General features: G+C 40.4%; 1 protein-coding gene across 1 annotated transcript; it reads right to left on the reverse strand.

Moving 5' to 3' along the window:
• gprc6a (G protein-coupled receptor, class C, group 6, member A) lies at positions 1-27526 on the reverse strand. The gene is made up of 7 exons (XM_042332845.1): positions 27473-27526; positions 27021-27116; positions 23743-23798; positions 10214-10511; positions 7520-8368; positions 5032-5235; positions 1-15 (listed from the first exon to the last, which is right to left on the reverse strand). The coding sequence occupies exons 1-7, from the start codon at positions 27524-27526 to the stop codon at positions 1-3; spliced, it is 1572 nt and encodes a 523-aa protein (XP_042188779.1).
• Between the last annotated feature and the right edge of the window lie 440 nt (positions 27527-27966).

Genomic DNA, 27966 nt, shown 5'->3' on the forward strand with positions numbered 1-27966 from the left:
TTACAGGATCTCATGCTGAACAAGAAGCAGTTGCCATGTATACACAAATAAGGGGACATCCATTAGCAGAGGTGGGGAAGGAGTTTGATTACTGATTTACCAGAGGTTTGCAAGCATGAGGATCCTGCTGTCAACAAAGCTAATCAAATATTGAATTGCATCTTGAGAGGTTTTCAATAAAAGCTGAAAGAAGTTATTCTAACCTGTACTAATTGCTGGTGTGGCCACATTTGTAATGTTCGATTGAAAATGCAGTATTTAAATCCTGTGAAACTTTCAGACACTTTGAGACATCCTCTTTATATGAAATCAAATGCAAGGTGGCTTCCAGTTCACAAGTGAAATTGCAGGATTTACTATGAAAAGATATTCCCATACCAAAAGCCTCAAAAACACTATTTTGTAGATGGTGTTTTGCTTTCCAACACCTTTGTCTGACATTCTAATTCTTTAATTAGAATTAGGGCTTGAGATGGGCTTTGAAGAAGGCGAGGGAGGGAGCGAGGCGGAGGGACTGTTGAATGGAGTTTCAAAGGGTGGGGGCAGAGAGGCTGAAGGCCTGTTGCCCTGTTAAACAGGGGAAGAGGACGGTGGTGAGAGCGAATTTTGTGGTTGTCGGGTTCTCTTGCGGTTTGTGCAATATTATCCATTGATTCGACAGATTAGCTAACACCTGGTTATTGCACAAACCAACATACATCCAGTGCCTTGGGATGTCCTCCCAACGTGGAAGGCGCTAAACAAATGTAATGTGTTGTTGTATTGTTCAGGCTCTGCTGTTTCTAAGTGAGCAACAGAGGCCAATGTCTGAGGCAAGAACCATCAGTCACAGCTGATCCTGCACAGTCTTGCCTTGCTTCATTTGCTTTGGTTACTTATATAGCAACATAGGAACAGGAGTGGAGTCCTGTAGCTCAGTGGTTAGAGCACTCGCTTTGCAAGTGAGAGACCTGAGTTCAATTCCAGGCAGAGGGCGAAACCTTGGGCAAGTTTCCTTACTCCACACAGAGCCTAATAATAATCCCTCCAAAACCAAAAACAATAATAAATTGGTCATTTTCAATCTACGACTGTCTGAGGTACATTGCTGTGCGCAATTGGCTGCCCCGTTCGCCCACAAATATACAGTCAATTCACTTTACAGTGTGTTCTGTGAAGCGCTTTGGGACGTCCTCCAGACGTGAAAAGCGCTATATCAAATGCCAGGATTATTATTATTATTATTAATAAGCTGAAGAATGGGTTGAAAACAAAAGTCAACCACAATTGTGATTTCCTTGTGAAAATCTAATTTTCAATCCCAACTGTGTATGTTTGAGCATGCAATAGGACATAAAAACATTGCAAACAACAACTTGCATGTATATAATGCCATCCACTCAGGAGAGCGTCTCAGAGTTCTTAATAGTGGCGGAGCCTGACTCTGAGCCAGGGGGAGGTGGGAGGTGGCTGGAAGCACGGTCCAAGAGGAAAGTTTTCAGGTGGGACTTGAAAGAGGGGAGAGGGGGGGCAAAGCTGTGGGATTGAGGGTTTGGTCCATTCCCACATTGCAAAACAATGTACATGCAAAGCTTTAAGTTATGGGACAAAAACAGAGAGCGCTGGGAAAACTCAGCAGGTCAGGCAGCATCTATGGAGAAAGGAAAGTGAGTCAATGTTCTGGGTCCACGATCCTTCGTCAGAACAGACCCTTTGTTGTTTGACCCTTCGTCAAACTCTGTTCTGACGAAGGGTCGTGGACCCCAAAAGTTGACTCACTTTCCTTTCTCCATAGATGCTGCCTGACCTGCTGAGTTTTCCCAGCTCTCTTTGTTTTTGTTTCAGATTCCAGCACCTGCAGTATTTTGTGTTTTGTTCTAAGTTATGGGGAATGACTCACTTAATTCATTTTCAATAGAAACAAGCAAATTCAACAGCCACATGATCCAGCTCTTTAAAATGCTGAGATACACAAATGCTCCACATCCCCCACTGGATAGAATTCAAGAATTCAAGATCTTCATCCTCATTCTCAAATCCCTCCATGGCCTTGTCTCAACCTACCTCTGCGATCTGCTGCAACCCTAACACCTCATCTGTTCAACGCTTTGGGACGTACCCTCGACATGAAAGGCGCTCTATAAATCCAGTTTTGTTGTTGCTACTATCCCCTTCACAGTTTGTTACTTTTCCTAGCTTAGTATCATTGGAAAACTTGAAAATTGTACTCCCTATACCCAATCCAGGTCATTTATATAGATCAAAAATGTAGTTGTTGTATTTTGTTGTTGTTCCCTCTGCTCAGTTATCACCGATCTGCTTCATGTCCCCCACCTGATCTATCTGAACATCATTAGGCAAGTTTACAGCCTTTCTGCCCCTGCTCTCTGGAACTCCAGAAGGGCATTCTTCCACTTCACCCCATGCCACCCCAGTTTTAAAGTCTGACTTAAAACATTAAGACCTATCCACCGTGCCTACTGGGACCTTCCTTCTCTCCCTGGCTCAGCGTCAAGCTCCACCACTGTGCACTCCAAGATACTATTCCAAGTGAAGGGTGCTATATAAATGCAAGTTGTTGTTGTTGTTTTCCACCATACACTTTCGAGAATCTTATCCCACCGCTCACCCTCCTCCTCTTCTTCCCTCTCCCCCTCTGACACATAGGTTTAATTAACAGCCTCAAGGAAGACTGCAGATTAGTGGAGTAATGATTGTATGGTACAGACTCTTAACAAAAGCAGTTCACTCCTTCGATAAAGACCTGGATGAGTATTCATTGGGGAAGATTCCTTAGAGGATATAGGAACAGGTGCAGACTGGAATGAACAAATGCTCTGTGGGATATAATGATTTCTATGTTGCTGGGGTGGATAAGGAAGAGGTGGGGGTGAATGTGTTTGGTGAAGGAAGCTAGAGTTGAACAATGAAGTTATGGGAATGCTCTGGAGTTTTGCTTGATTGCCTTTGGGAACCAGAGAGTTTATATATAGACCATTTGCCCAGGGAAGGAGCGGGTGGGATGCATTCCACTATAAGATACACTGTGTGTGGTCTGGTGGACTTGGCTGAATGGCTGACATAGCTTAATGGCCTTTCTCATTTCATGATTTCTTATAGAATTTGACAGCACAGGGGACTACTGTACTTATCCATAATACCTGATCGGAAAGCGCTATCAATTTTGTCCCTCCCCCACCCATTTCTCACACTGTTATACATTTTGTCAAATATTCTCTTTATAAATAATTCTCTTTAACAGGTATTATGGATTTAACCAGTCCTTTTCAAAAGGCATTCCATGTGCTAATAACCTTCTGCTTTTTAAAAGAAATCCTGACCTCTCCCTTGGATTCCCTCTCGTTACCAACTTGAAACCTTTTCCCTCCTATTTGTTTGCAGGTGAGGGTGTGGGTGTTTCACCAGCACTGTGTGCCTTCCAATTCACACAAGACAACATTCCTAATTTGTAATTCTAGATTATCAATGTATTCAACTAAGGGGGCATCATAGAGCAGCATAGTCCAGTGTCCACAGCATCCATGCTCTAAACTTTTCAACCAAATTCACTGAATGGTGATTAGAAGAAAGATTTTTCCTGTTGATTCACCATAACCCAGGGATACGGAAGAAATTGTAGTGTTCCTGCTAGCATCCAGCTGAGATCAAGTAACCCAGCACTGATCTAAAATGCAACGGGTCCCTCCAGGACTGTACGTCTCAGATTCAGTCTTGACAATATCCTCATGCTTTCTTAATAAAAAAAATCAGCGTCTGTGTTGGTGAATATTAATGTCATTGATCCTAGCAGAAATCATTCAACTCGCAAGCTCAGAACAACATTGGATGTACAATACAATGCAAGTTACATTTATATAGGTGATAGCTACCTGAGCTGAGTGAAGGTGGAGGAGACAAAGATGACTGAAAGTGAGGTTGAAGAGATATGTCTTAAGGTGAGGTACACTGGAGAGCTTTCGTTTATATATAAAATAGAAACGCCAGATGTCATACAGCTTCAGTTTCTAAATATAGAGCTGGCAGTTGTCTATATATTTGACCTACTTTACCTGCATATCACAATCTCAGTCTGACAGAAGAAATTATACTTTGTCTTACTCTTTGTTTTCTTTATATGGTTGTTTAACATCTGCAGAATTCTGAATTGTACTTTCAATTGAAGAGTTTGCCTACAAATACACCCAATCACTACAAATTACAGTATATCCTGCAAAGCATGTTGAGATGTCCTCCTGATGGGAAAGGTGCTATAACAAATGCAAAGATTATTTATTTAATAAGAACATAAGAATTAGGAGCAGGAATAGGCCATTCGGCCCTTCGTGCCTACTCCGCCATTCAATAAGATCATGGCTGATCTTCTCACCTAACTCTGATTACCTGCCCTATCCCCATATCCCCTAGTCCCTCTATTTTTCAAGAGTCTATCAGTCTCAGCCTTGAAAATGTTCAAGGACTGAGCATCTACAGCCTTCTGGGGGAGTGAATTCCATAAGTTCACTACCCTCTGAGTGAAGAAATGTTTCCTCAACTCTGTTCTAAGAGGCTGACCCTTAATTTTAAGACTGTGACCCCTGGTTATAGATTCTCCTACCAAAGGAAACAGTCCCTCTGTGTCTACTTTATCCAGCCCTTTAAGAATCTTATAAGTTTCAATAAGATTCCCCTCTAATTCTCCTGCACTCTAGAGAATACAGCCCTAGTTTATTCAGCCTATCCTCATAGGTCAGTCCCCTCATCCCAGGAACTAACCGAGTGAATCTACGCTGCACCCCCTCTAGGGCAAGTATGTCCTTTTTTAAATAAGGAGACCAAAACTACACACAATACTCTAGGTGCGGTCTCACCAAAGCCCTATACAGTTGCAGCAAGGCTTCCCTACTCTGATATTCTAAACCTTTCAAAATGAACGCTAACATGCCGTTCGCATTCTTAATTGCTGCTGCACCTCCAAACTAACTTTTTGGGACTGGTGTACAAGGACACCCAAATCCCTTTGAATGTACAGTTATTAGTACTATACAATGTTACCTTCAATATTTTAAACCTGGCATCTTTGATTGTGAAGTTATCCTCCTGTATATTATATTCAGCCACTGTATGGTTAAACTCCATCTTGCCATTCACTGATTTCCACATGACAATGTCATATCCAGAGATAAACTCTCCTGAAGAATCAAATTGGAATTTTTTCTCATCGTCAGTAAAGTTCACTTTCTTAAGTTCTTCCAATAGCTGTAATACAATTTGGAAAAACATAAATGCAAATATAATTGAAATACTTTTTTAAAAAAATTAAATTTTTATTATACAATTACAAAAGAAAATTATATTAAAAAGATTAAGAGGAGACCTGAGAGAAGTGTTTAACATTATGAAAGGAATTAATAAAGTGGACAATGATAAGTGGTTTCCATTTGTTGGTGAATTCAAGACAAGAGAGCATAAACCTAAGATAGCTAATAATGGATTGTAAAGCAAATTTAGCAGGAACTTCTTCACACAGAGGGTGACGAGAATATGGAACTCACTGCCTGAAGCTGTGGTGAAGCAAAAAGCATCAATGTATTTAATAGGAAACATTTTTTTGGTCATGTGGAAACCCATTACTGTACTTAATAGTAATCAAACCAAACTGAGAGTTCCATGCATCCCACCTATTCATAGCAATTCCTGTCTATTGGAGTGGAATGCACACTCTCTCGCCGGAGGGACACATCCTGCTTAACTGTGAGCATTAGGTCAGGCTGACAAGTCCCAAGGCTTGGGGACCCCACATTGTGTGTTGAGCTACTGCTGGAGTCTAACCAGCTAAAACTACTTGTCACTGAAAACACTGTCTGTCATGCAATCCCCTACTTGTCCAGCTACTACTACCCTATCCATTAGGGCTTTGGCATTCAGTGACTCATCTGTCCCTCCATGTCCTATGGTTGAGCCAAGCTGACTGTCCTGTCATTAGCAATGCCCTGAAGTACTGTATTACTGCATGGCTTAGGAACCAGACTACTGAGACCACCACAGAGGGTTGACTTGATTCCAATATTCCGTAACCAAGCATGTCCACTGGAGTGAGTTCAGCTCTAAGGAACCCTGCTTACCTCCTCTGCAAGAGGAAACTTGATGCATACATGAGGGAAAGGGGAATAGAGTATATAGAAGAAGGGAGTAGTAGAGACGGAGGCTTGTGTGGAGTATAAACATTGTCTATTTGGCCTGAATAGCCTTTTTCCATGCTGTATCATTTGATGTAATTCTATCTGAAGGATGTTTTGAGGAAGGGTATTATGTAGTAGCATGTGAACAGCAAGTAGAGCAGACAGATGTAATGGAGAATCTTGGAAGCAGACTGATTACACGTGACTTTAAATCTGTAAAATGTTTATATTGTGATAGCTTTGAACTGAATGTGACCCACAACCTTCCCTAGAGGATAGTTGATGTGGAGTGCAGAATTTGTCAAGATTACATTGACAGGTTAAGGACAGATTCTAGTGACATCCCCCTATACTTGACAGCAATTATCTGTGAAGCTTGGGATGTTTTGATTTTATACATATTATACAAAATGCAAAGTTTATGACTATTTGGACCAAATTCTGTCTGTAGGTTGTAAGAATTGGTTGAGTGCACAGCATATTTTTATTCTGGAAGTAAAAACAAAATCAGTACCATTTCTGATAATTTCCTCCAAGCAAAAGATGATAGATCATCTTGGGAATGTAATGATGTTCGTACCATATGGAAGTGATAATACATGAGTTTATAGTTTTATAATTAAAGTAGGAGCTATTGATGTAAAAATGAAATGACTGGATTTCTATCCCTGCTATAACAGCAATCCAGGCCACGTGCTTCCAAAGCACCAAAGTGCAGGTTTGCGGAATATTGCCTCTTGCACATTTAATGTTCAATTTTTTAGCCTCAAGCATGTCTGCCTGGACAGAATAAAACAGCAGCATAACTTGTAGATGTGTAATATTAACATTGGCAGTTAGGATAGCGGGAAGGCATGGAATGCTGATTTGTTCTACATTTGTTTGGCTTCATAAAATCACAAGATTGGTTCAGGTGACCATTCAATTTCATACCACCAGAATATGGACCCTACTGTTCTCCCATCACAGCATCAAGCTGCTTTTCAAATGAGTCCAGTTTCCTGGCCTCTACCACCCTTCCTGGTAAATTATTCCAGGTATTAATTGCCCTCTTTGTAAAATCTTCTGGTATCTGTCCTAAAATTGCCCTTTGCAACTCTAAACTTTATGTCCTCTGTTTTCTACTGTCTTGTTGCATCTTATTGTTTTGAGTTTTCCTTTCCAATCATATTTAAAATTTTATACACCTCCATGAGGTCCCCTCTGAGTCGTCTCCACTCAAGATCAAAGAGTCCTAACTTGCTCTGGGAATTGTATTATTATCATTTGAAAATAAATCTTGTTCCCATGTATTTTGAGGCATAAAATTTCAAAAAGTAATGAGTAGTAATTTACCATTAAAAACCGTGTAAAAAGCTTACCATCCAAGGTGCAAAATCAAATGATTTCTGGCAGCGCTCTTCGTTGCATTTAAGTAGATTCCTGAGAGCATGAGCAAGGGCTATGACTGACCAATGTATGCTGGAAATAAAGCCTGGTTCAATATTGTTCACCAGAAAGTCATCTTCCCAGGACCTTCTGTTCGTGAGCTTATTGTGCTTAGAATGTCGAATGAACTTAGGATTCTGAGTTAGGTTTGAAATGCAAGTCTCCAGTTCGTTGTTTTGAATGTCCGCGCAAATGCTTCGTAGCCAGTGATAATCTTCTAGAAATGTGTTACCCGCTGCAGAGTTGATTGGCAAAGTTTTCACATAGTTCTCAAACTTGGAAAGGTTCCTGCTCTTAAATGTAAACCCGACAATATTCCCAATTTTGTGGATTGTCTCCAAATGAGTAACATTTCTGTTGGTTGACCAGCTATCGCTAGCGATCCATGTCTTGTTGACATTGTGCACACTTAATTCCTTGAACAGGTTAATGACGTGAGAGCCTTTTGCAAACACGATTATCACATTCACGGATGATTGGTTGACAACAGTGTTGACTATTCGTTTTATTCTGTCGTTGGTTACCTTGTCAGAGGAATATGACGGAATGACTTCTCGAAATGCGATGCACACGCCCAAGTTCTCTGCATCTGCGATGAAATTGTCGATGCCAGATCGACCATAATCGTCATCACTTGAGATAGTTCCCACCCAGTTCCACTGGGAAATGTGAACCAGCTTAGCCATAGCTTTGGTTTGATAATAGTCACTGGGAATCGTTCTTAAAAATGCAGGAAATCGGGTCTTGTCACTGAGAATCTCAGCAGACGATGAATAGCTGATCTGCAGAAGATTTAAATATTTCACAGTGAAACATATTGCTCAAGTGAAACAGAAGAAGTACACAAAAGCACTAAGTTTGTTGAGTAAAAATAGATTCCTGCAAGGATCAACAGATGTGCATTTCTCTTCAATGCCCAACAAATATGACATATAATAATATAATAATCTTGCATTTGATATAGCGCCTTATCACGTCATTGAGATGTCTCAAAGCGCTTCACAGAATATATTATAAAGTGAATTGATTGTTTTTCATGGGCAAGAAGCGGCAGCCAATTGTGCACAGTTGTGTCCCACAAACAGTCGTGGATTGAGCGACCAGTGATTGAGTGAATTATTTATTTATTTATTGATGATTACCTGTAAATTTCCAATGCTAATGTTATAACTTACAATTCCTCATAGAAATATAGAGAAATATGTAATATTGCACGTATAATAAAATATTTCATCTTTTCTGAATAAACTAAGGAAAAATAACCTTGCTTTATCTTAGTTCAATGTAAAACTTTAGTCCACAAAGGGCCTAAACACCACAAATAATTTTGTTAGCGGCCACACTTTAACTTTTTAGATTTCTCCTTCTTCTGGTGATAAAGTGGGGCCAAAACTTATTTTTTAAGGCCCTAAACCCATGAGAGAAACCCCAAAAGAACTCCTGTCAATCAAAAACTTCTAGCCAAGACAAAGGACAGCGGACAAAGGACATGAGTGGAGGGAGAAACTGAGGCAGCACAGTCACAAGACGTCACAGAGGTAGGGTGGGATGAGGCCATGGAGGCATTTGAATGTGAGGAGAATCTAGAATTTGATCTAATGAAGAATGGGGAGCCAGTGGACCAAGTCAAAATGGGAATAATTGATTCGTACAAGCTGTTGTGGGAGAGGGCAATGGGATACAGTGTTCTTCATAGTCTGCAGCTTCTGTAGAGAGTACCTGGGGAGCATTCATGTTTAGAAGTTAAGAAACCTGTGGGTACGTGTGACTTGTGCTGTGTTTATATTGCTGCGAGCATAGAACCATAGAGCAATAGAAATTTGCAGCACTGAAGGAGACCATTCAGTCCATCACTTCATGTATGTTGTGCGCAAATTGATTTCTGTATTTGCCTACAAAGTAATGATTATTATAGGATTATTATTATCATTGTGTCTGTAATGGTAATCTAAAAGATCTACCTGTTTAGTCCCTCTCTATTGCCTTTTCCTCATATCTCTTTATATTTCACCTATTCAAATATTGAATTCCTTTTTAAAAGCTAATATAGATTTTGTTTCAACTACAGTTCCAGGTACACATCCTAACAACCATCTGTTTAAAAAAATCTTATCTCTCTCTTTGCTCTTTTGGTAATTACTTGAAACCCATGAACCTGTAAACCTCTAGTTACTGACTCACCAGTGGAAAAAATTCTCCTTGTTTATGTTATCAAAACCCTTCAGAATTTTAATCAGTTTTTCTCCCATCTTCTGTATCTTTTGCCCACAAAATATAAAGTCAATTTACTTTCCAGTATATTCTGTGAAATGCTTTGAGAAGTCTCAAAGACATGATAAGGCGCTATATCAAATGCAAGGATTATTATCATTATTAACACTTCCAACTTTCCAATCTTTCCTCATAAGTAAAATAATCAAACCTGCTTTGCCTCCTGTGGTGCAACGAAATGGAAAACAGAAGCCTGATTGATATTGCCTGCTCCACTCAACATTGAATCAGACCCATACAAAAACACCCAATTAAAAAATAGTTTATTGTAAGTTCATGTGCCATCTGAAAAATGCTTCAAGTATGGTTAATTTTATTGATTATTGATACAGTAGAGCAATTAAAAATTATGTTACCTGGGGCATAAGATACAGGCTTAGTATCCTGGCAACTGCAATGCTAACTTCTGATAAGCTTGATCCGACAACAGCTTTTACAGTTGGCAAATAATCTGTATAATTGCATTGAACTTGAACACAGTTGCTTGAAGAATTGGAAAGAAACCTCAAGGCAGCTCTCATCGCCACTGTAGCCTCTGCACAAGTATCATATATTTCGTATCCCAGTTTGACTCCAGGTAACAGAGTGGAATTGTTCACCATCTCAATGGAATGGATCATGGCAAGAGTCCTTACAAAACCCCGCACGTCAAACCTGAATATTAACAACAAATAAGAAAGATTAATTGTAGGCAATGAAGGCGTATCTGAAATTTTTTATATATATTCCAATTTGTCATTAAAAAGGAATTTGATATCAGCTTATGCTGTAGATAGTGCAACTAGGGAAAATGGAAACCAGTGCATTTGAAAAATCTAGGTGGGCTCAATCATTGTCAAACAGCTGGGGGAGGAGGACATACATTGCCAGACATCAAAAGGGACAGAATTTTCAGTGATCCTGATTAGTTTAACATCAAATGTTGCATTTCTTACCTTAATGGTTATTTAGCTTTACTGTAGCTCTATCAGGCTGTAGCTCTCTATCAGGCTACAGTGCCTGGTGGGGTGGAGCTGGCTCTCACATTAGTTCCTCTACCAGCAACAACAACAACAACAACTTCCATTTATATAGCGCTCTCCAGGCTGGGCGGCGTCCCAGAGTGCTTAACAATGGCGGAGCCCAAGGCCAAGCCATGTGGAGGGGCAGTAGCGTAAGTTCTTTGAGCTTTTTAGCAGTCACCCCAAGAGATAGACGTTGGGACAGTTCGCTTTTGTGCAACATAATATCTTGCCAGATCCAGCAAGCACCAGACCCATTTAAGTATTGGAAGCTTTGTTTCACAACTCCAAAACTTGCCATGAAACTTTGTGGAATTGGGCACGATTTATAATTGTATTGATTCTCAGTTGTTGTCCCGGTATTGTGCAGTGCTATATAATCTAGAGACTAAATACGTAGCTTGGGTCTCTTATCAGTAAACGATCAACCGCCTTCATTTTGAAAACACTGCGTGATTGATGAGGCCCTCAAAACAAAGGAATCCTGAGTCCCACCTCTAGGAGATTGTTCACTAACGTGTACAAATCACGCACCATTTGGACATGATGGATTGGCGGACTTTGCAGTTAAGGAAAGTAAAGCAATTTTTACAGGAGAAACTATAGATTTTATGTGTCTTCTCTAGCAAGCTCTTTATTTCAGGATGTTTGGGAAAAATCTTGCTGCTTTTGTGTCTGTTGTTGACGGTCATACCCGACCTGCGTGTAACAAACAGCATGCATCTAGATGCTACCTCATCTGTTAGCTAGTTAGTTCAAACGCTTTGCCTTGAACTCAGTTACTCCTACTTCAGTAAATGACACAGTTACTTTACCACTTTTACAGTATCTCCTCTTCCAGAGTCAAGCTCACCTCTGGAGGCAACTCCTAACTGCACTGTTGACAGTTTTTCCAATATTGTATTTCACAAATCCCTGGATAGAATTGGATTTTTTATTGTATCCGCGTACAGGAGTTCCAACTCTTCAATGTAAAAAGTCGGCAGCAGAAGGTCAGGCAATGTTCCATTTACATATGGATTTCTTGACATATTTGTGCTTTGGGATGTTCTTCTGACATGAAAGGTACTATCTAAATGTAAATTTGCATTGTATCATTGCTATAAGTATTGCAATGCCTTTAAACCTTTGCACATATGTAAAGCACCATTAGAAAATGTATTTGGGTGACAGTTGATACCTAAATAATGGGAGCGGAACCATGAAAAAAAAGCCTGGAGTAAAGTCATCCGATATTCAGGTGCGTCTCCTAGTCTCTGTTATTAAATGGGTAGCAGAGATTAGCAAAAGCAAATTTCTAATGTGGTTCATGCACCCGCAAAACTCTGATGGGGTCACAATATTTGTTTGATGTCATCTTTTAGCCACAATGCCCTTAACCTCTGGACACCCTGCCTGAATCCCTCTGCCTCATCCTTCGTTATTTCTCCTGAAGACCTAACTCTTTGATTACGTTAGCGGTCACCTTGCTCAGCATCCACCTCGCTACTGTGCAGTGTTCCGAAACACTGTCCGGCGGGAAGGGCTCTATATAAATGCAAGTTGGTGTTGTTATGAAGGCATTGGCACTAGTGTGGAATATCATTGCTCACAAGCACTGCCTGCAGCCAATGTAAAATCAGTGGCGGCTCGGAACAATCTCTCTAGTATGGTGCCCATGCTACGTCTCCAAAGCCACAAAATAAAAACGGATTTAGAGTAGCTGTCTTTTACGCACCCAATTAGTCGTATTCATGTTTAATGTGCTTTAACCCACAAAATATACAGCCAATTCACCTTACAGTATATTCTGTAAAGCATTTGAGACGTCTCAAAGATGTGATAAGATGCTATATCAAATGCAAGTATTATTATTATTATTATTTAACAACCTCATTCATGTGCAAACCATTCCAGTGTCTGGTTTTAACGGAAAAGAGTAGGAATAAAAATCTTGCAAATGAGAAACAAATTTTGCCAATATACGATTGAAAGATCAGCAAAACTGTGCAAAATAGCCTCAAACGTAATCATTTAAAATGAATATTTCATTACTATGACAGGTATAATCTTTTTATACTATTGTAAATCAATCACTTACCCTTTACAATTCTGATTCACTGGCCTTTTAAGATCCACTAAATTTTCAACTTTTTCATGGACTGGAAAGAGACCCCCGATGATGATATCTCCTGGAGCCTTCGCTCCCTTTAAATCATCAGGAATTTTGCATGACTGTGTTGTATTAAAAGACAAGGTGCACAGTACAGCGAGCGCGACTAGCAGAGTCATGCTTCTGAGCAATGCTGGACACGCTGCAACGAATGAGCTAGCTCAGGTTGAAATATGGAACATTAGGCAGTGAACAACTTCCTGATATTGCTGCAGGTTGTTATATGAGGAAAAGAGTCTCAAACATTCAGTCACACAGGCACACCTGGTTTCCCCTTTCTGTTTTTCATTGGTTTTTCAAGGCAAGTTCTCAGCATGCAGCATCACCCATGGCACCAATCAACAGGAGGTCGGTAAGGTTTCATTGCATGGGTGTCAGATTACAGTTTCATTCATTGATGAAATATGCTACTTTCAGGCCACTTTTAACACAATTTCTTTGAATGAGATTTAACACCAAAGACATCCTTATTATTTGGGCAACCTCCGTTCTCCCCACACCCACCCAACGCCATATACATCACTCTTGAGTGTTGCAAAATCTTTTTCCATGTTTTCTGGCTCATTTCCCCCCACCCATCACTTTCTGAACCCCCAATAGCTACCATTATCTGACTGCACAAAACCCTCAGGATTTGTTAATGCTGTTCCAAGCCAAACTTTTTTTTTAATTTGAAGAATCGTGGCATAAAAATATTTTTAATTTTAATGCAAAGAAGTCATCAAAGGGTTCAACTTTATTTTAATCTTGACTTGGCTGAAGATGAACCAGAAATGTTGTTGAATTTCAAGTTGAAATTCCATTGTTTAACCCGATCTTACATTGGAGAATAGCAACAAAGACGCTCAGTGTTCTTTGTTCTCAATGACCCCTAATATCTTGGCAATTCTTGACATCTGTAGTTTTACTTTAGAACGTCTATCTGTTTCACGCAGAGATGAAACAACAACCAAAACAACACAATTTGCATTTATATGGGCCCTATATGTCGTATAACATCGCGCAGAGCTTCACAGGGACAATGTTGAGTGCCGAGAGAGAGAGACTTGGAGGGAGGAGTTGACCAAGTGCGGTTGAAGAGGTGGGTATTTAAATAGGATATAAAGACAGTTGGGGAGGGGGGGGGGGAGATGGAGGCATTGAAAGAGGCAGTTCCAAATGGTGGGGGCGAAGTTACTGAAACATTGTGCTTCCCTATGGGTTTAATCTGTGTCTACCTGTTTTGATTTATAAACTCCCAATGCCTTCATAAATTTAATCTGCCTATTTACATGCCATGGTCTCTTTTGTTTTCCCCCAATAAAGATATTTACAAATCAAAGAGTTATTTGACAGAAACTGAGCAAAGGTGAATAATTAACTCATTGCATTGCAAAACCAAATTAGTAAAAGTTAGTTTAAATTGAAAGACTTTTATTGTGTTGATCTCATTAGCTGTTGTGTTCTGCTTCCAGAAGCAGCTACTGAACACCCAAAGTGTCAAGTTGCAAGGTAGGGTAGGTAACAGTTTTTCCTCGCAGAGAAAGAGTAGGACAGATGACTCTGTGCCAAATATGTTTTATAATAGTCTATAGAGTCCTTGTTCAGATTTTAAATGGTGCCTGTAAACTTGTTTGGGTTTTATTTTGTAAATCCTGGAACAGTTTGGATATGATATCAATACATGGTCTAAGAGTTTGCTTTATTTCCTCGTGTGGTTGAGATCTAATAGTTATGTTTAGCTCTGCGGGCAACAGTATATTCTTTCTCTTCCCAGAAACAAAGATGCCATTAATCATGGCTACATGACAAGCGTCTCCAAAAGTGAAGCAGGACAATAACTTCTGAATGGCATATTCTGTTTGTTACATTGTGAATAGGAAAATAGTCTTAATATATTATTGTGGGAATGGAAAATTAATGAAATGTCTATTTGTCCTCACTTTACCATTGTGATTTCTGACCAGTGGGAATATTCATTCAGATGTTGGGAGGTTAATTTCACATCGAGAAAAGAAGAAAGAACCCGCATTTTTATGGAGTTGTATTACATTAAAATGGCTCAAAGCACCTTACAGTAATTGCTGTCAAGCATAGTGACCATTATTGTAGGCAAATGTGATGTCCATTTGCACCATTAAATGATACAAGAAAAGAATGAGGAGATAAGAAGTAAGACAAGATAAAATAGGTTAGGTTGGATGGCAACAAGGTTGGAGTTTAAAAGCGTAGGAGAAAGGAAGGTTTGAGAAGCGAAAACAGTGTCCTAACACTTTAACCACAACATTTTGCCCAGGGAACATTGCTTTTAGTTAACTTTTTACTTATTTCACTTCTTTACACAATTTTGAGCTGTGGGGAATATAGGCGCACTCAGTAAATGTTGTTTACAATTACTATGCACTTTACAGTACACTTTGAGACATCCCCCATGTGAAAGACACTGTATCAAACGTAAGGTTTATTATTATTATAACTTTTTATTTCACAGTTCGGGTGTAAGGTGGAACGAAGAGAAAGATCATGAAGCATGGGAGGAATATGAGAGCAAAAATTCAGTGCAATAATGACTATATTTGGATTCATGACATAGAAAAGGAAAAGATTGTTTATGTGTAAGATAGAATTTGAATGTTAGAACCATAGAAATCTCTGACTCAGAATGTGAGAGGTGTGTAAAAGGTCACCCGACAAATGAGAAGCCTTATGTTGCATCGTATCCAGGAGCCCAAGAGAAAACAAGAGAGAGACGGAGAGTAAACAAGATTGACAAGAATAGAAGTATTAAAGTTAGGGAGGTACTTGAGACTTCATTTGGGTGAAAAATGCGATATAATGCAGCACGTGATAATTGTCTTATCACATATCACATTTCTCACCATATAAAGAGTTAAGTTTTGTTGAAAAGTTTGATAAGGTGTTTGACATGAAAAAATATGAAATGAACTTCTTTGAAGCGGTTTTTAGTTAGTTCAGTTAGTTTTACAATACAATTAACTCTGTGTGTTTTTATAAGGAGTTGGCTCTAAAGTCAGAAAATAAATAATCAAATGATTTACTTTGGGAATAGCTAATAAGCTTCATTTAACAAAACTTTCTAAATTTTCATAACAAACCTATGGTTAGCTTGACTCATTTGATTGCACGCTTGCCATTGAATCAGAAGGTTGTGGGTTCATAACTTAGGTCAGAACTTGAGTTCATAGTGCAGTGTGACACGTCTGTGCAGTGTTGGAAGAGCACTGTAATATTTTAGATGTCCTTTAGACAAAATATTAAACCAAGGCCTTATTTGTCAGATTAGTTGAGCATTAAAAATTTCAAGCTGTGTTAATATTATTTCTTATTGATCAATGAATTCAAAGACAATAGGAGTGTGAAATTGAACAATTTTAAACAGGAAGAAGTATGTTTGCTGATTTACAGGGTTGCCATCCAACTTGATCTATTTTAAGAGTGAAATTCCCATGAATTGTTGTGATGTGAACTCACAAATGGATGATTCAGCTGTCTTACAGGCTGCTAGGTCTTATAGATCAGCCTGCACAATAAACTCAAGTTCTGATAATAGGTTTGCTACTGCATGTCACAGTAAATGCAGAAAAAATATATTACTTAATAATATATAAATATTGTGTAAGTATGGTCAAATCAGAATGTTTGAAAACACAGAAATAATGTATCGATTCTAAGTACCAAAACAGAGACCTTTAATTTGATACCTGAGAACATAGTAAACTATTTTTTTTGGTCAACTCAGTGTCTGACACATGCGGAAACTCATCACCATGCTTAAGTTTCCAGACTAAATGGAGAAGGATATAATTTCACTCATTGGTAATTTACCCGGTTTAGCAACTTTACCAACTAGCGATATTTCACCTCAATAGTTCCTTGTAGAAAAGTACTTATGACTTATAAAAACATTACCATCGATGAGAAATACCCTCCGCCTACAGATATAATGCAGTTAAAATCCATTAGACCAGGTACAAATCCTAGAAAAACATCAAGCAAAAACCCAGGTGAGGGAAGCCTTAGTTTATTGTTGATGAATGAATTCCAAGTCAAAAGAACTCATGTTATAATTACAGTAATATGCTAGCATTTCATGTTCAATAACATCAGCATATGTAACAGTACCACCTTGTGCTCATACTGGTGAACTGCTGCTGTCTGAACAAATAAATGTACTGTGTGAACATGGGACTGTTATCCATATAAAGTAGCCCGACGGGGAGTCTGCAGGGTGAAAAACATCTGCTTCATAACAGATTCATGTATTATAAAACATCAGTTTTACAGGCCTACATCTGAAACAAAATGTGAACCCAGTAAACTGGCTGTTTGCAGTTTAAAACCATAAGAAATATCGCCAAACTTTTAGCACAAGCTTAACTTCTCTTGAAACACTTAGTTAAAGATTATCAAGTCCTGTATTGCTCATTCTGAAGAATGTAGAACAGCAATGAGCTCTGCAATTAGCATGAGCAAAAACCAAAGACGGTGCTAGATGCTGTTGTTGTTGTTGTTGTTTTGCCAATTATCTTTTTTTTTGCCCTCTTTCCTGCTCCTGAGGGAAATAACTCTTACTGATCCATGGCTATTCTTCATGTGTGAGCCCAGTATGTGTCGCTAGATTGTTAAACCATGGGAGGCACCTCAGCCAATACAGATTCTGATTCTCACCCAATTTTCATGCAGATCCTTCTCCGTAGGGTAACTGGATAAAAAATCAGGAGCAGAAGCGCTGGATGATTTTTCAACTCCTGAGCACAGGAGCATTGAGGTAAAATCTACAGCTTTGTGAGTGGTCCTCAAGGCCATCGGCAAAACTGCAAAGAAAATTATTCTAACCTTATCTCGATGAAATTTGAGGCCACATTTTGAATATTGCGCTGAATGCTTCAACAGGTGAGAATTGTCACATCAAAGAAGATTGTGTTCTGCCAATGGTCAGTTGCAGTGTGAATTGAGTTGAAAATAGGATGTAATACAAAGTCTTAAAATCTCTTATTGCAGTTCCATTCAGCTATGCCTAATATTAATATTAAAATATTAAAAGCAGCACAAAAACAATCAGCAACACTAACCTGCACCTATCCCTCATTGCACACCTTTGCCTAAGGTACAACAGTCAAGCTTGGCAAACAAGTAATTTGATTAATTTTGTGCCTTATGTTTGTCACAGCCTGGAATGAGAAGTGATGAGACAGAAACACGATCTTATTATTTGCAAGCACGAGCTAATATGTTTTAGCCAGAAGCTTTTACTAACAATGGGCATGTCAGTGTCTAGCTGTCAGTGTCCAAGGATTGTACACTAGCGTGAGGGAAGCTGAATGCAAGGAAGTATGTTTGATGGAGCCAAGGTCTCCTGCAGAGAACCAAAAGGAACAAAATGTCCATCTATTTGGTCAGTTCGGATTTGAATGCATCTGTGCCTTTAAGAAAACAGTGTTGCACAAGCACAATGGAATCATTCATTGTTTTTCTCACTGCACTTGAGGTATAATCATGTTTCATAAGTTTCTCTTATAGTGCCAGTGTGGGACTGATTGGCAGGTATCAGTTTCAGTTTGTTTTCATGTTATTGTAAATCTGTCCAATTTCCATGGGCCTCCAGTTGTTACCTAATCACCTATCTAATTTCCCTGGGGGATAGAAACCATTTGCTGGGTATTGGCAAATGCATCAGCCATGGCGGTAAGCACAGATCAATTTTCACTATTATAATAATAGCTTGCATTTATATGCCACCTGACTCTCCATCTTGGGGAAGGAAGGTAAGTGGAGCCTCCTTGAGCTGAACTGGCTCCAAGGTTTCATGTTTGGAAATGGAATATCGGAATCAGGCCAGCCCTCTGTGGTCTCGGTAAACTGGTTAATGAGCCAGGTGGGTCTGTAGTAATACAGGACAATGCTGACGACAGCACAGCCATCCTGGTTCATCGGCAGGAGCTGGCTCCTGTTAACCCTGCAAGCCAAAGCCCTAATGGGTAGGATGGTCCTAGCTGGACAAGCAGCAGGAAAGCTTGCCAGACAATGCTATCAATAGCAATCTATGCAGTTTTAGCTGGTTAGACTCCCCAAACCTTGGCTCCTGACAACCTGAGCCTAATACTTTCTGAAATTACATAAGCAGGATGAATCCCTCCAGGGAGAGAGTGCGCATTCCATTCCAACAATCTATCTCTGGAATTTCCATGTGAGGTGGGATTCATGGAACTCTCAGTTTGGTTTGGATACTCTTAAGCATGGAGATGGGTTGACGTGTGTGTCAGACACCCGACTGAGTAAAAAAAAACTGTATATACCACCTCTCATGAAAGATAAACGTCTCAACAACAACAACAACAAAATTACATTTGTAGAGCGATTTTCACATTGGGAAGACATCCCAAAGCGTTCAAAGCATTTTGGAAAATATAATTAATTAGATATGAAAGTGAATGTTATTACTGTATATATGTGGAGTCCTGTAGCTCAGTGGTTAGAGCACTCGCTTTGCAAGTGAGAGACCTGAGTTCAATTCCAGGCAGGGCGAAACCTTGGGCAAGTTTCCTTACTCCACACTCCTAATAATAATCCCTCCAAAACCAAAAACAATAATAAATTGGTCATTTTCAATCTACCACTGTATGTGGGACATTGCTGTGCGCAATTGGCTGCTGCATTCGCCCGCAAATATACAGTCAATTCACTTTACAGTGTGTTCTGTGAAGCGCTTTGGGACGTCCTCCCGATGTGAAAAACGCTATATCAAATGCAAGGATTATTATTATTATTATTATATAGGTAAACACACCAGCTAATTTGCATTCCGTAAAGTTTTAAAGTAAATGAAAAATTACTCCTCATATGTTCCTATCATCCCATTTGTATTGAAATTCAGTGTTTGATTTTTCTGATGGTCCAAGTGGTTCTCTACGTATGACATGTGGCTCTCAGAAAGCTTGTAGGATGAAAGATATCCAAGCTTTAGTGATTACACATATCTAGTTCTCTTATCATCTCGAAGCATTCCAAATTTAATGTGCATTTTGGTGAGTTTGTTGCAGTTCTGTAGTGGATGAGGCAGGCTGCTTACTGCAAGTGTATTGATATTTTTATTCCAATTTTCTCTATCCCTGCTTTTCTGAGACCACTGACTTCTACTAAAGAATGGTCCCATGGGTGTGAGCATTCCTCTGGTATCTTAAAAAGCAGAACCGCCACCAACTTCAAAAGGCCACCAGAGTTTGGCAATAAAAGGGCAACATACCTTGAGATGAAAATAAAAGCTCCATAAATATAAATGCTTTAGGACGTCCTCCTGACATGAAAAATAAATTATATTGTATTGATTTAATTGAGCAGAATTTTAAGATTGAAGACTGAATTACACACAGAATTCTAAATTCGCCTATGCTAGAATTATTTTAATTACTAAATGTTTGATCAATTTAAATAAAATATGTTGTCAAAGAGCACCAAAGCTGGGAGCTTCCAAAAGAGTGACTGTCAAAGTGAAACTAACCTGTTGTCAAATAAAAGCCAAACCTGGCTCTGATAAGTCTGAGGCAATTTTACTTCAGAGTTCCCAAGTGCTGCTTCTAAAGACTGAAAAGGCCGCACAGTCTTCATTTACCTTAATCCAATGTTGTACCTCTTCCAGTTAACACACTTCTCTACCTGAACATCCTTGACCTGTATTAACACTTTGAGTGCTGAGGACAAGTTCAGGGTCTCAGGGATCCATCCAGTGAATTGTCTGCATCCTTCAATTCCTCCTTTGGATCTAATAACTCACGTGCTGTGTTAATCTTCTGCTGTGTCTTACTATTGACTGAGAAATTGGACAATAATGCAGGAGCGGTGCCAATTTGTTTTCAAAACTGTAGTTTTCTTTTCCTTAACATTGCTTTAACTGTTGTTTCTTGTAGTCTAGGGATATTACAGTATTACAGTCATAGAGCTCTTTCCATTAATGAAATAACTGTAATTCTAACACGGTTGTTATTTCTCTGTCACAGTGAATGAACTGAATACTTGGAAAATTGGCTGTGCATTTCCCTGACCACGCCAGCAATTTGTTGCTTGGTTTGTACAACAGTAGAGAGACATTTATTCATACCAATTGGGACTGACCCCTCTACAGAGAAGCAAACAATGTGAATGATTTAACATCATGCAAAATACAACATTGCTCTGTGCCAACTGAAATTTTTTTCCTTCTGCAGTACTTCACTGTGTCAGCCCTATTCTCTCTCTCACACACACACTTTCTCTCTGATTCTAATTTTTATTCTGTTTTACTCTTTGTTTTCTCTCTCTCTCTCTCTCTGTGCTTTTTTCTCTGACTATCCTCCTTGGGGAGGATAAGTGGGGTCTCCTTGGAGCTGAATTGGCTACAAGGTGATATGTTCGGCAACGGAATGTCAGAATCTGAACCCACTCTCTGTGGTGGTCTCAGTAGTCCAGTTCCTGAGCCAGGCGGGTCCACAGTATTCCAGGCCACAGCTGATGACAGTCCAACCAACCTGGCTCATCAGCAGGAGATGGAAGGGCAAACCAGTCACTGGGGCAGGGATTCTTCCCACTCAGCTCCTGCTAACCCTGCAAACCAAAGCCCTAACTGGTAGGGTGGTCCTAGCTGGACAAGCAGCAGGAAAGCTTGACAAATAGTGCTCTCAATGGCAAGCTATGTGGTTTTAGCTGGTTAAACTCCAACAATACCCCAATGCACACTCCGAGATTCCCAAGCCTTGGCTCTTGCCAAACTGCGCCTAATACTTTCCGGAATTAGGTAAGCAGAAATGCATCCCTCCAGGGAGAGAGTGTGCATTCTATTTCCAACCATCTATATCTGGAATTTCCAAGTGATGTGGGATTCATGGAATTCTCAGTTTGGTTTGGATCCTCTTAAGCACGATGATGAGTTTTCACATATGTCAGATAATGGGCTGACCCAAAAAATCTTTCCCTGAGTCTCTCTTTCCCTGAGTCTCTGTGAACAACATTATATAAAAGCAAGTTGTTGTTGTTTTTGACCATATGTACATTCTGGAGGAATGAAATCAAATGGGTTTAAGGTTTTTTATCATCCATCCAATCTTGTGGCTCCTTTGTTTTCATCAAAGGATATGGTTCCATAGATGCGGGTTGTCATTTTTTATACCTTCTTCAAGTGGCCTTTATCTGTGTGTGAGCTTTCATACCTCCTCTGGCTCTGTTCCCATTCCCCTAAAAACTGCCACCATCACTCCCACTTTGAAAAAACCCTCCCTTGATGCGTTGCAGCTATCAAGCTACCGGCCCATCTCCAACCTCCCCTTCCTGTCCAAGGTCGTCGAAAGAATTGTCGCCTCCCAGCTGCGCTCTTTCCTCTCCACCCATTCATTATTCGAACCCCTTCAGTCGGGTTTCCGTGCTGCCCATAGCACAGAAACCGCCCTGGTCAAGGTCATCAATGACATCCTGACCATCTGCGACCAGGGCTCCCTCTGCCTCCTCGTCCTCCTCGACCTATCAGCAGCATTCGATACGGTCGACCACGCTATCCTCCTCCACCGCTTGTCCTCCCACCTCAAACTTCAAGGCCCTGTCCTTGAGTGGTTTAGGTCGTACCTCTCCCACCGTCTTCATTTTGTTTCCACAAACGGCTTTTCCTCCAGCCCCCGCACTGTCTCGTGCGGTGTCCCTCAGGGCTCTGTCCTCGGTCCCCTCCTCTTCACCCTCTATATTCTCCCCCTTGGTGAAATCATCCGCAGACATGGGGTTAACTTTCTCATGTATGCAGATGACACCCAACTCTACCTTTCCTCCTCTACCCTCAACTCCACGACCACCGATGTCCTGACAGCTGCCTGTCCGACATCGAGTCCTGGACGAGAGACAACTTTCTTCAGCTCAACGTGCGTAAAACTGAGGCCCTCCTGATTGGCTCGCGTCAGCGCCTCCGCACCTCAAGACTGCACTCTCCACCTCTCAAAGCCAGTCAGGAACCTCGGTGTTCTGTTCGACCCTGAGCTGTCCTTTCTTCCTCATATCCGCGCCACAACTGGCACCGCCTTCCATCACATCCGGAATATCACCAGACTACGGCACTACCTCACCCCTCACGCTGCTGAAACTCTGGTCCACTCCTTTATCACCTCAAGGCTGGACTATGGGAACTCTCTCCTCGCCGGCCTTCCCGCCACCTCCCTCCACAAGCTGCAGGTCATTCAGAACTCTGCAGCTCGTGTACTGTCCCGCACCAGGCTTCGGGACCACATCACTCCCACCCTCGCTCGCCTCCACTGGCTCCCCATCCCCCAGAGGATCGAATTCAAGATCCTCCTCCTCAGCTACAAGGCCATTCACGGCCTTGCTCCCTCCTACCTCTCCGACCTACTATCCCCCTACCTACCTGCCCGTACCCTCCGTTCCTCTGGCTCCAGTCTGCTCCACATCCCCCGCCCCAACCGCCCTACCATCGGTGGCCGGGCCTTCAGCGTCTCAGCCCCGAGGCTCTGGAACTCTATCCCCCAGTGCCTTCGCCGCCTCCTCCCTTTCCTCCTTCAAGGCCGGTCTCAAGACCTTTCTCTTTGACCGAGCCTTCAGCTCCCCTCTCGACTCTCTACCCCCTCCTCGCTCGCTCCCTTCCCTCCCCTCACCCTGACCATTTCCCCCCTGCTCGGGTCCTGACCCAACTGTACAGCACCTTGGGACCTCCTCCCGTCGTGAAAGGCGCTCTATAAATGGAATTTTGTTGTTGTTGTTGTTGTACCTGATTTTTGTCCTCACCTCCAATATCCACGCATGTGCACCTTCCAGCAAAGGATTCTAGAGAACAAACAGAAGCAAGAAACTTAGCTGACTTTTTCCATCTGGCTCATAGAGCTGAAGCCAATTATACTCCACTCCTGCCCCTGCTGAGATCAGCTAACTCAGGACTGGGCCTTAGAGCCCTGAGGAGCTAACAATTCAGAGGGGCTTAGACATATTTTTCATAGTAAATACCCTAGTGTACAAGATTTTTTAACACTTTCTGCTAAATCTCCAGATAAAAATTATTTTTTAAAAAATCCTTATATTTGATACAACCCTTTCCCATTAGGAGATCATCTCAAAACCCTTCACAGTATTTTACTCTAAAATGACTGTGCATTTTGTAGACAAACACAACAGCCAATTTGCACATAGCATATCCCACAAACAGTCAATAAGTAAATGTACAGTTTATTAATTTGGGGGCTGTTTATATGACCTTGTGGTGTGCAAAATAACTGCTATGTCTACAAAAACAGTCAACAAGGCTGACATTAAGCTGTAATTTTAAATTGTGCAGCAATGTTTGGTGCTAAAACACATGCTTTTCTCTTTACTTCCAGAAACTCAAGGCTGCTCTCAGTGTGCACAGAGCAGACAGACGCAGGTGGAATTATACTTTTGTTATCTTATTGCTATTTTGTTCTATCTGTGGAGGGAAGTCTCTTTTGACTTTATTGCTGAACTTAAGATGTCCTCAGCTTTCTTTTCAATTCCTTACTCCTCTTGAACTTGACGTTAAATTGACCTTCCCTTCCTCCAGATGAGGAAGGTGGAGATATCATCTCCTTTTCTCTCAATGTGCTTACAGATTCACAGCAGAAGCCGAAGAGCCTTCTCCCTTCTAGAAGGAAATTAAGGGAACTTGGTATTCGGGTTAACAGTATTCCTTTCTGACAAGCTGCACTGCGGTTTCTTTGAATATGTTATGGCTCCTTTCAAGCAATGGATCCTCAAAGTGTCAACTCTGTGAAATGTTTTTAAAAGATCCTAATCAAAGCAGGCTATGAAGCCTCCTTCTAATTTCACTTCTCACCAGGAGACTAAGCATCTGCTGTTGGCTGAGAGATAATAATGTGATAAACGTTATTCAACCAACAACCAAGTGGGGAACATTCAGATGGGAGATTGGATCTCCACCAGATTTTCCAGATGTTGTTAAATGTGACTGTCTCAAGAAAATGTGGCGGCATCATTGACAACAACATTACTGCTTGGTCACAAAGGAGATCATCTGTAAAGGAAATGTTTAGCTACAGTGAGCAAAACCTGTCCCAACAGTTTGGACTCACTGCCTTATAAGCTTTCAAGTGGAAAACAACCTTCTCATACTTTGGAACTGTGGCTGCAGCTGGTGAGTCAAGAACTGCTGAGCTGAAAGAGACTTGGAGTCTCAATTCAAACCTTAGGTAACAAAAGAGTTAAATAGAGTCTGTGTAAGCAAGTCTTGGCTTACTTTTCTTCAATTTAGTGCACATCACAGCTGTAACTCAAGAGGAAACTGCCCCCCAAGTGCATATATATGCATGCATACACACACTGATTCAATTAAAGTGCATTTGTACAATGATTCAGATATATCCAACAATATATCAGTGTAAACATGGCATGGATTTAACGCAGTTTTAAAGTTTGAAACTTGAAGCCTGCCAAATAAGGATGTAAGAATGAACATAGAAAGTGCATCCATCTTAATCCAGGGTGATGCAAATGATCTGGTGGTTTGACACTTTGTGATTTTTTGAGTTTTTTTTAATAGGAAGTTTTAAATCACACTGGGAGTTATTCTGCTGCTTGTACTCCTTATAGTAGATCTGTCGACGTGATTCTGCTTCATTTGGTAAGCTAAATCAATTGGTCTCTGTGTGCTTATGAATAAATGTAGTGACATTTCAAAACATTATTTAATTCCATATTTACATTGTCTTGGTACTTATTTATGTTTGTAATGTCAAATTGCATTCCAGTTATTTATAAGTGGACCTTAGCAGAATAGTGCTAAACCAAAAACAATAAATTTGCTACGCGCAAAGCAACAAACAGAACCCCCCCACTCCCTCCCCACCAAGTTGTACACATCATGTTGTGCACAATAGTCATAATAAAGTGCTTCACTGGATTTTATTGTAAAGTGTACTGACTGTATTTTGTAGGTGAGTGCGGCAGTCAACGGGTCCACAGCAATGTCCCACAACATTGTCTCACAAACAGCTAGAGTGATTAAAATGGGTGTGGCCTTTACCATATGATATAAGCACTCCATCCATCTGTTTCAAAACCAAACACAATTATTGTACCTCCTAAGTAAAATTATCATTCAAACTAATTTATCTTGAAATTGCAAAATATTAAGAAAGCGGTGGGTGGGGGGGGGAACAAAGTAGATAGTGAAAAGACAGCGATAGATGTCCTCAAACTGCTGGAAACCAGGAGGAAAGAAACATAGAGAAATAATACCACTAAAGGTTTTCTGGATAAAAGATTTATTATTCTCATAATTCTTGCGATAAACCGCCTCCAGTAATCTTCAGAATCAAAAGTCCTTTGATATGCATAAGCCATGTTAGGTGTAAAAATTCCACCTGCGTGTGGATTTATTAATGTAACACTTCAGAACATTCCGAATTTGACAAATTCTTAAACATAGCTAGAATTTTGAAACCGGCAAGTTTTCTACAAGTACTTTTAAGAACCACAAATAAAGCCTTCAAAGTTCAGCTTGAATTCAGCAATTTGCAAAATTCTGAATGTTCTGAAATGCTACGTTAATAGAGTAAATGTAGATCCAGGTGGAATTTCTCCCCCAGCAGGGGTGCAGACCACAAGGAGACTTGCCCGAGGTTTCACCCTGCCAGGAATCGAACCCACGTCTCTCGCTTGCAAAGCGAGTGCTCTAACCACTGAGCTATAGGACTCCACAATCTAAGCAGTCTAAGATTCTTGTTTTGAAAATTTAAATACATGCTCTGAGTTTTCCCTGATGAGTCAGTGAGTAAATGTGGTATATATTGTGGTGCTGAGACATTTACACTAAGTGGTTCCTGGCTCAATCACTGCTCGGTGCTGATCACCTGGCTATCCCTTTGCTGATTGATATCCAGTGACCTCTGATAGAAAGTGTGTGTGGTTTGTGTTTCTGTGTATGTATATGAGTTTTGTGTGTGTGTGTGGGGAGGGGTGGGGGATATGTGTGCAAACAAACCTCAGGTGTGATACTTCCACAGTGAATCAGCTCACATGCCATTCCAAGTCTAGCCTCACAAATGAAGAATGGTTACTTGGACAAGGTAACAGAGGACCACTAATGCCTGTGAAGCTGAAGCCCAGCACAATCTTCAGGAGAAAAGAAAAAGACAACAAACAAAACAAAACTCCAATTTGCTGTATTTCACAACATAGGATGAGTGTTTTGTTCCCGGGGGTGGATGAAATTGCTTTGGGTATTTGTCAAGCCAATGTTAAAGATAACAACAATTCCCACAGTCTAACACTGGAGAGCATAGATGAGATTTCACACTGTGGTGCTTGGGAAATTGGGGAGAATCTTCCCAATGCCTCAGCCAACCTGGCAGAGGAATCACATGCATTCGTTTCCACTGAACCCTTTGGGATCAGAAGTCAAGGTCTCTAGAATTCCAGGAGCTGAGCCTTCTTCACATACATATTACATCATTAAAAACAAGTTATACTAAGACAAACACTTCACTTTGCTGCTGTGGCTTCAAATTCTGGTTGCTTATCATGTTGGAGGTAAATTAATGATGGGAGAATAAAATAACCAAATGCCAGTGCAGTGAGACACACAGCAGATTCAAATATCTGCAAATGCATGCATAGAATGTGGGGAAATGCCAATACACATGTCAAGAAAGGTGTAAAGACCATTTGGCAAATTCATCCATTAGTCAGGAGCTCAAGGAATCTGAATTGGATTTGTTTTATTTCACCTTGGCACAAAATATCTTCCATTCTAAGCTTTAGTTCAATGGTTTTCACTTCCTGTCTTCTGTAGTCTCTCTCATGAATTACCATTACCTGGATGAACTAAAATGACAGCACAGAATATGTCCTTTCAATGGTAAGAATAATTTGTTTTCTTTAATTAAATTTTATTCTAAAGATTAATGACTACAATTAATTTTTTTGTTTTATAATAATAATAATCCTTGCATTTGATATAGCG

The sequence above is a fragment of the Callorhinchus milii genome, unplaced genomic scaffold (assembly GCF_018977255.1).
Source record: "Callorhinchus milii isolate IMCB2004 unplaced genomic scaffold, IMCB_Cmil_1.0 Scaffold3, whole genome shotgun sequence".
NCBI classification, from domain to species: Eukaryota; Metazoa; Chordata; class Chondrichthyes; order Chimaeriformes; family Callorhinchidae; genus Callorhinchus; species Callorhinchus milii.